This window comes from Balaenoptera musculus, chromosome 19 (genome assembly GCF_009873245.2).
Source record: "Balaenoptera musculus isolate JJ_BM4_2016_0621 chromosome 19, mBalMus1.pri.v3, whole genome shotgun sequence".
NCBI lineage: Eukaryota > Metazoa > Chordata > Mammalia > Artiodactyla > Balaenopteridae > Balaenoptera > Balaenoptera musculus.
In genome coordinates, this window is record NC_045803.1 from 6,817,631 (window position 1) to 6,826,284 (window position 8,654).

General features: G+C 61.8%; 2 protein-coding genes across 5 annotated transcripts; both read left to right on the forward strand.

The window, feature by feature from the left end:
• The first annotated feature begins 22 nt into the window (after positions 1-22).
• ASPDH (aspartate dehydrogenase domain containing) lies at positions 23-2,379 on the forward strand. The gene is given in 8 exon segments (XM_036833485.1): positions 23-158; positions 541-685; positions 944-1,028; positions 1,121-1,270; positions 1,353-1,544; positions 1,546-1,577; positions 1,646-1,800; positions 2,214-2,379. Coding segments are annotated over 8 exon segments (858 nt in total). The 5' UTR covers positions 23-103; the 3' UTR covers positions 2,258-2,379.
• A 348-nt stretch (positions 2,380-2,727) lies between these two features.
• On the forward strand, positions 2,728-6,818 carry JOSD2 (Josephin domain containing 2). 4 transcript variants are annotated; one of them, XM_036833531.1, is made up of 5 exons: positions 2,728-2,874; positions 3,481-3,640; positions 5,173-5,298; positions 6,234-6,428; positions 6,531-6,818. In XM_036833531.1, the coding sequence occupies exons 2-5, from the start codon at positions 3,495-3,497 to the stop codon at positions 6,628-6,630; spliced, it is 567 nt and encodes a 188-aa protein (XP_036689426.1). In that variant the 5' UTR covers positions 2,728-2,874; positions 3,481-3,494; the 3' UTR covers positions 6,631-6,818. The 4 variants fall into 4 exon arrangements, with proteins under 4 accessions (XP_036689426.1, XP_036689428.1, XP_036689427.1 ...); XM_036833533.1 differs by having other exon boundaries at positions 2,735-2,874; positions 3,478-3,640; XM_036833532.1 differs by having other exon boundaries at positions 2,736-2,916.
• The last annotated feature ends 1,836 nt before the right edge of the window (positions 6,819-8,654 follow it).

The following is an 8,654-nucleotide window of genomic DNA, read 5'->3' on the forward strand; positions in this document are numbered from 1 at the left end:
AAAGCTCAGCCGCTGCCCAAATCTCGTGTGTGGGGTGAGGTGGGGGGATGGGAGGCAGCAAGCAGCTGCGGAGCTCAGACCGCAGGCCACCAAGTCCAAGGGCATGGCTCTCACCACAGTCCCGAGGAAGGTGGGGATACTGGGCTACGGCCGCGTCGGTGAGTCCTTGACTGTCTGGGGCTTCTTCCCCAGGCCCCTTTCTAGAGCCTCAAAAGCCCGTGTGTCCTCCACAAACATACTTTTCTTCTGTGTCTTTATCTGTGGCCTGGCTGCCTCTGTCTCCCTAAGTGTCTTCCACTCCTCACCGCAGGGCTCCGGCCCCCTCAGGATCTCCGTCCTCCCCTTTCTGAGTCTCTGCCCCCCACCTAAGTTTTCGTGCCCCCCAACTCTGGGTCAATGTACTCCCTCCCTCACCTCTGTCATTCCCTCCCTGGGCCTCTGTCCCCCTCTCTCTGGGTCTTTGTCACCCTCCCTCTGGGCCTCTGTCCCCCTCTCTCTGGGTCTCTGTGCCCCTCTCTGAGTCTCTTTCCCTCTCCCCAGGACAGTCCCTGGTCTCCCACTTGCTGACTCAGGGACCAGAACTGGGCCTAGAACTTGTTTTTGTCTGGAATCGTGACCCAGGACGAATGGCGGGGAGTGTGCCCCCTACCCTTCAGCTCCAGAACCTTGCTGCCCTCGGGGAGAGGTCAGTGACCTCGCCGTGAGAGAGTGGGACTCTCTGAAGCTCCTGTTCTGGCCTCCCTTAGGTGCTGTGTGCTCTCAGGCGAGTCCCTTACCCTCCCTGGACCTTGGTTCGCCCAAATGTGAAATAGGACAAGCCTCTGTCCTATTTCCCCTCCCAGGCCAGGGTGAAGAGTGACAGGCCTCCATAGACTCAGGGAATCTGGGGAGGGGAGATCTAATACCTCTTCAAGGCCCTCGCCGCCTCTCTCCCCTCTCCCAGGCACCCTGACCTTGTGGTGGAAGTGGCCCATCCCAAAATAATCCACGAATCTGGGGCAGAAATCCTGCGCTATGCCAATCTCCTGGTGAGCTCTGTGTCTTCCGCCTTGGCATCACCCCCCCCCAAAGCGGGATCCATCTCCTGACCTCAGCCCCTCCCCACCTTCATCTGCCCCAGGTGGGATCCCCCTCAGCCCTAGCTGACCAGGCCACAGAGCGGCAGCTCCTGGAGGCCTCGCATCGCTGGGGCCACGCTGTGTTCGTGGCCCGAGGGGCCCTCTGGGGCACTGAGGACATCGCCAGATTGGACGAAGCCGGGGGCCTCCAGGTGAGGGCCTGCTGGGCTCCTTGGGAACCGGAGGGGTCCAACAGAGACCCCCAGTTCCCCCGACTCTGGCTCTCACTTCCAGAGCCTCCGTGTCACCATGGCCACACACCCTGATGGCTTCCGGCTCGAGGGACCCCTGGCTACCCACCGAGCACAGCCCGGGCCTCGCACTGTGCTCTATGAAGGCCCTGTCCGTGGGCTCTGCCCCCTTGCCCCCCGAAACTCCAACACAATGGCTGCCCGCTGCCCTGGCCGCCCCGGCCTGGGCTTCGACCCGCGTGATCGGGGTGCTTGTGGCCGATTTCAGGTGAGCAAAGCTGAGCGGGGGTCTGGGCTGGGCCAGGCCAGCCGGACTGACCACCCTGCTTGCCCCAGCCTCAAGGACATGCATGTGGTGGATGTGGAGCTGAGCGGACCCCCGGGCCCCACAGGCCGAAGCTTTGCTGTGCACACCCACAGAGAGAACCCCACCGAGCCAGGCGCGGTCACCGGCTCTGCCACCATCACCACCTTCTGGCGCAGCCTCCTGGGTGCGGCCACGCTCCTCCCCGGCGCTCCTCTCCCCAAGCCCTGGGCTCTTGTGCTCTGCAGAGCTTGGGTCTCAGGCTCTCTGAGTCTGCAGTTCTGATTCTGTCTCTATCGATTGATCTTTATTTCTGAGTCTCCTTAACCTTCTACTCCGCGACGCTGAATCTTTATAGATCTCTCTCTCCGTCCAAGTCTCCTCTCTCTGAGCCTCTGTGTCCCCCTCTCTCTGGGACTCTAGCATGTGAGTCTCTGTCTACCCCCAGGTCTCTGTCCCTCTATCTCTGGAATTTGGTCCCTCTCTCTGGGTCTCAGTCCCTCCCTCTAGGTCCCCACCTTGGTCTGTCCCTTCATTCCAGGTGTCTGTCACTCCTTATCTCTCTGTCTCAGCCTTTCATTCCCCGTATCTCCTCCACAGGCTGCTGCCACCTTCCCTCCAAGCCGGGGATCCATCTCTGCTAAGAAGCCTCCTCCTTCCCAAGAGGACGTCCTCATCTCATTATTTACCTCCCACCGTCACCGTCCCGCTGCTGCCTCAGTATCCCCAGACCTCCCTCCTGTCTCAGTAAATATTGGAGGCTCTTCTCCCTACGTAGTCTGGTGTCTGATCACTTGTTTCCCTTCTGTGACGTCACGCTTTGTCCTCACACTAGGCATGATGTCATCACAGGGAGCGGGCATACAGGGTAGCAACACCCCTGGAAGCTATCGCGAGAGCCTATTCACTACATTTCCCAGAACCCTTCGAGAAGCAGGGGGCGTGGAAGTGTGCGAAGGAGAGGGTCGCCTCAGGGCACATTTCCGGGACTCACCGCACGGGCCGACGGAAGTTGTAGTCCCGCGTTCTCGGGGGCGACAGAGGACTTCCGGGCCACGCTGCCCGGGCGTTCCGTGCGGAACAAGAGCTCTCGCCAGGGTCGCCGGGAGTCGTAGTCCGGCTCGCGGGGGCCGCCGGGAGCTGTAGTCCGTCCTCTGCCCAGTCAAACGCGGTGCTGCCCGCCCTGTTCTCGGAGGCCAGAGCCGCCGCCCAGGGGGATGCGGGAGCCCCCCGGTTCGGGGGAACGAGAGAGGCAGGCGGGGTGAGGGTCGTTGCCAGGCAACGGGCGAGCGCCACGGTTGGGGTACGGGTCGGGGAGAGGGCTCTGTTACTCGGTGTCCGGGGAGGGGGCCCTGTTGCCAGGTGACAGGAGGAGAGAACTCTGTTGGTTAGTGACAGGGGAGGGGAGTCTTCTGTTGCTAGGCGACCAGAAGAGACCCTGTTACCTAGAGACAGGGGAGGAGGCTTCCTCTATTGCTAAGTAACCTGAGGAGAGACTGGTTACCTAGTGGGGTGGGGGTGGGGGGTCCTCTGCTGCTAGGTAACCAGAGAGGAAGCCTGTTACCTAGGGACAGGGGAGGGGGGGTTCTCTGTTGCTAGGTGACCACCATAGGGACCCTTTCACTTTGGGATGTGGCGGGGGTGGTCCTCTGTTGCTAAGTGAGCAGAAGAGAGCTTTTTTCCTAGAAATAGGGGATGGAGGTACTCTGTTGCCAGGAGAGCGCCAGGAGAGCAGTCAGTGGCCCGGTGGCCGCTCAGGCTGCCTGAGCCCTCACTCAATGACGGTACCCCCAGGGCCTGCTGGCAGGTTGGGCTTCCAGATCCCAGGCTCTTGAGTACCTTTTCCCCCACCCCCACCCCCAAGCAGGAGCCGAGGACGGCATGTCCCAGGCCCCAGGAGCTCAGCCAAGCCCGCCCTCCGTGTACCACGAACGGCAACGCCTGGAGCTCTGTGCCGTCCACGCCCTCAACAACGTCCTGCAGCAGCAGCTCTTCAGCCAGGAGGCTGCCGATGAGATCTGCAAGAGGTGACCATCACCCACCCCAACCCCTGGAGAAGCAGGGCTCACAGAGGCAGGGCAACCCACCTGGGTCTCAGAGCAAGGCAGGGGCAGAGCCCCGGGGCTTTCTGCTGCCCCATCCCCTGCCTGGACTCTGGGACTCAGAGACTGAGAGTGCCTCCTGTGCCTGTTCACCCCTCTGGCCTCAGCCCCAGATCAGGCCACATCCTTTTATCTGGGCCCTCATCCCCCACTCTCCTCTGGCCTCCCAGCTTCCGGTTTATCTCGTTCAGTCCAGGCTACATAGAGCTCCCGCGATGACCCTGCCCCTCTCCTGCTCCCAGTCCTCCCATGGCTCCCCAGCACCCCTGGCAGAAGTCCCAAGCTCTGCAGTCTGATAACCAAAACCCTGTGTGCTGTGATCCCCACCCGTCTGTCGCTTCATATCTCACTGCTCCCCTCCAAGCAAATTCCTCTCCAGTCCCCGAAAGAGCCCCGCCGTGGTGCCTCTGGGCCTTTGCACAGGCTATCCTTTCTGCCTGGCACAGCTTTCTCCTCTTGGCAGCCTGGAATGTTCCTCCTCACTATTCAAGATTTCAAACATCACTTCTTTGTTATCTCTCTGCCTGATCCCTTCCTCTCTGTCCCCACAGCTCTGGCCCCACCGTCTCCTAGACCCTCCCCTCAGCCTCCAGTCAATTCCCAGCATGATCCTACACCCAGAGATGACCCTTTTTCCCCATCTCTTGCTCACAGCCCTCCCGTGCCCGTGCCCCTGCCCCAGCATCCTCAGGCAAAGTCCCAGCCCCTCAGACTGATTATTTTAGAACGTATTCATCTCCTCTGTCATTCAAAACAGGGATCAATCAACTCTTTCATGGCAAGTCCATGCTGGAGACCCAGAGATGAGTCCGCTATGAGCCCTTCGCTGAGGGAAGCCAGGGAAACAGATACACAGAAAAAGAATACACAACTTCCCCTCTCCGACCCCTCCCCCTGCCCTGCCCACCAAAGGCCCAGAGACAGAACAAAGGTGCCATTGTCCAGAGGAGGCAGAGCCCAGAGAGACAAGCGGTGGCGGGGTGGGCCTCTTGGGCTGGGGGACAGCTGGACGAAAGGCTGGGGGTAGCAGCACAGGAGATGTGGTTGGGGACAGGTGGCTGCAACGGGTGGGATGGGCCTGAAGCCAGGAGGCCAGCAGGGACCAGATCATGCAAGGCCAGGCTGAAGGGCCGGGGCTCTCTCCTGGGGTGACGGGGGGCCAGGAAGGGCCGGGAGCAGGGGCAGGGCCGAGGCAACGCCGGGTGTAGAAAGAGCCCCCAGGAGGGGGAGGATTGGAAGCTGGGTGAGGGACAGGGCACACATCCTTGAGGCCAGGGCAGAGAGAGTGAGGGGACAGGAGCAGGGCTTGGGGCTGATGAGTCACGGGGATTGAAGAGAGGGAAGAGTCCCAAGGCTGGGTGACTCACGGACCCTGGGACTCTTTGGCTTTGTGGGGGAGGGGGAGGCCTTTCCAGGGACCCCCCCAACTCAGGAGGCCCTGCCCACCTCCCAACCAGGTTGGCCCCAGACTCCCGGCTGAACCCCCATCGCAGCCTCCTGGGCACCGGCAACTATGACGTCAACGTGATCATGGCCGCCCTGCAGGGGCAGGGCCTGGCCGCCGTGTGGTGGGATAGAAGGAGGTGCGACCGAAAGCACTGCGTCCTGTGTGCTGAGCTTGGCACAGTGGGTGCGGTGTGATGGTGGTCAGTGTGGGACAAAACAGGAGGAGGGGTGGGTGGAAGGTTTGCATGGGTGGATCATGGACGCTGGCAGACTGAGGGGTTGGGAGGCGGTAGAGGGATGACTAGGTCGTCAGTGCGGTAGGTTGATGGTGACTGGGTGAGTGGATGGTGAATGGGCGGCTGGATGTATCGGGTAGGTGGTTGGGTGATGGGATGATATGAATGGTTGGGTGGTTGAGTGGTTGAGTGAATAAGGGATGAATAGCTGGTAGGCAGTGGATACCAAATAGGCGGTTGGGTCGATGAACGGGTAAGTGGCTGGATGGGTGGACGGAAAGAATGAATGGAGAGTTGGGTGGATGGTGGAGAAGCCGCTGGGCTGCTGGCTGGCTGGCTGCTGGTTGCTTGAATCAGCGGGTGGATGATGGCTGGGTGAGGCGTTGATGGGCAGCTGGATGGTGGGTCGTTGTTAGGTGGCTGGGAGGCCTGGACGGGTGAGTGGGTGGGAAGGTGGTGTATAGTGGATGGATAATGGGTAGAGTCAGCAGTAGGTGCGTCAGGAGTGACTGGGGAGTGGGGTGGGTGGTGGACTTGTTGGGCGCGTGGCTGGAGGGGGAGGTGGGTGCGAAACGGGCGGGTAATGGATGGTCACGCAGGTGGCAGATGGTGAAGGGGGAGTTGCGGGCGGGGGGTGGTTGACTGGGAGGTTTGCGTGGGGAGGGGGAGCAGGTGAGTGCAAGGAAGCAAGGGGTGGGTCGGTGGGAGAGAGGCCCTGGGTGGGCTCGGGCAGCCACCGCTGCCACCAGCCTGGGGCCCCACACCCGGTAACGTTGGGCCGGCGGGCGCCTGCGGGGGCCAGGCCCTGACCATGGCGTCCCTGCCCCGCCATGCAGGCCCCTGTCCCAGCTGGCGCTGCCCCGGGTGCTGGGGCTGATCCTGAACCTGCCCTCGCCTGTGTCCCTGGGGCTGCTGTCCCTGCCGCTGCGCCGGCGACACTGGGTGGCCCTGCGCCAGGTGGACGGCGTCTACTACAACCTTGACTCCAAGCTGCGGGCGCCCGAGGTCCTGGGCAACGAGGACGGTGTCAGGTGAGGGGCGGGGGCGACTCCAGGGCTGCGCGCCAGACCCCCCTCCCCGGGGGGCAGCCCCAGGCACCCCCCAGGCCTCAGTCTCCCCGTTTCTCCGCCCAGGGCCTTCCTGGCAGCCGCGCTGGCTCAGGGCCTGTGCGAGGTGCTGCTGGTGGTGACCAAGGAGGTGGAGGAGAAGGGCTCCTGGCTGCGGGCAGACTGACCCCGCGGAGGAGGGGACCATGGCTGCCCGCCGGGCGTGGCCCCCGCGCGTCCACATCCGGTTCCCAAGTGCCGGGGGAAGGGCCAGGCCCCGCCCCTCGTGGACCCAGCGGAGGTCCCAGCCCCTTCCCCACATCCCCTCTCCCCCCGCCACATGCCACTGCTGCCTCAATAAACCCGATGATTTGCTCCCAGCCTGGCCTGAGTCTCACTGGGGGCCCCTTTCCTTCAGTTACGCTGGTTTATCAGAGAGGCCCAGGCGGGCCTGGCCAGGATCCGAGCTCTCTGCCACCTCCCGGCTTGGCCACCTGCAAGTCACTCATCTCTCGGGCCTCAGTTTCCTCATGGGGGTGGGCCCAGGGGAAAACAATGCAAATGCCTGCCCTCTTGAGGCACCTGGGAGAGACCAGGAGCGAACAGAGAGATGCAGTCCAGGGTGTTTAGGGAGATAAGCCCCAAGGAGAAGGAGAGGGTTTACTTCTTGACTCCCAACTCATGTACCAACTGCAGTCGTGGCCCCAAAAGATGTCCAAATCCTCACCCCCGGAACCTGCGAATATGTTCAGATGCGTGGCAAAGGGGAACGAAAGTTGCTAATCCGCTGACCTTAAAATCGGGAAACTACCCTGCATTGTCTGAGTCGGCCCGATGTAATCCCGAGGGCCCTTAAAAGTGAAGCAGGCACGGGACTTCCCTGGTGGTCCAGTGGTTAAGACTCCACTCTTCCACGGCAGGGGGCACGGGTTCGATCCCTGGTCAATACCGCATGCATGGGGGTGCAGCCAAAAAAAAGAAAAAAAAAGTGAAGGAGGAAGGAGAGGAGAATCTCAGACATGACTAAGGAAGCAGCGTCAAAGAGATGCTACACGGAGGGGGGCGCTTTGAGACAAGAGGGGTCACGGGCCAGGAAACGCACGCAGCCTCTAGGAGGTGAAATACACAGGGAAACGGATTCTCCCCCAGGCTCCCAGAAGGAACCAGCCCTGCCCACACCTTGACTCTAACCCAGTGAGACTCATTTTGGACTTCCAACCTCCAGAAACGTAAGAGAATCAATGTGTGTTGTTCTAAGCCACTACGTTTGCTAGAGCAGCAGCCAGGGAAAGGAACACCAGGGAAAGGAACACAGCGTAGAATTCCTCAGGGCAGTGGAAGGTGTTGCTGAGGAGGTGTTTGAGCAAAGACTGGGAGAAGGGGAGGGAGAGAGGCAGGCACGGAGAGGTCTGCAGGAGAAGCATTCCAGGCAGAGGACAGGCAGTGCAAAGGTCCTGAGGCAGGCTGGTGTGGCTGGAGCTGAGGGAGCGAGGGAGAGAGAGGGTGGAGAGGTGACGGAGGGGGAAGACGGTGGCCGGTGGATTTGAGCAGAGGAAGGGCAGACCCCCACTGGGTGTCCTCTCCACAGTCTCCCCTGGGCAGCCCCCCGTCCCGTCCTGTACCCTTCCCCCAGGGCCCCCTGTCCCTCCAGGTCTGGCCTGGGCAGCTGGATGCTTGCCCTCCCCAGCTCTCAGGCTGCGAGGAAGACACAAGGGGATGGAAGTAAAGACCCCCAGTCCCAGTGGCGGGGTGTTTTAACAAGGGTCCCATGGGACAAGGTGGGGGGCCACAGGAAGATGAGGGGTCCTGGGGGAGCTGGCTGAGGGGCATTCTCCAGGGAGCCAGTGGGAAGGGAGGGAGGGCCCATTCCAGAATTAGAAACAGCCCAGATTGAGACCTGGAATGTTGAGGGAGATGATTTCTCCAGTAGCTATTTGAGGAGGTGATAAAGAGATAAGGGTGGATCCTGGCAGGTCCACGGCCCACAGGGCCTCCAAGAGCAGCTGAGGGGCTGGATCTGGTCCAGGGCAATGGGTAGGGCTGTGAGCAGGGGGGGGGCAGGTCGGTCCTGGGTGCAGAAAGACCCCTCTGGGGCCATGTGGGGGAAGGCTGGAGGCTGAGGGTCCCAATGGGAGAGGACGAGGCCTGAGTCAGGACCCTGGGGGCAGAGTGGAGGTGACAAGAGAATCAGGGCAGGCTCTGGGGGTGAGG

Bases quoted from the DNA above. Each gene is read 5' to 3' on its own strand.
- JOSD2 (XM_036833531.1), top strand. From the start codon at position 3,495: ATGTCCCAGGCCCCAGGAGCTCAGCCAAGCCCGCCCTCCGTGTACCAC. The intron at 5,299-6,233 runs GTGCGACCGAAA...CCCGCCATGCAG, and splicing joins GTGTGGTGGGATAGAAGGAG to GCCCCTGTCCCAGCTGGCGC. The intron at 6,429-6,530 runs GTGAGGGGCGGG...TTCTCCGCCCAG, and splicing joins GGCAACGAGGACGGTGTCAG to GGCCTTCCTGGCAGCCGCGC.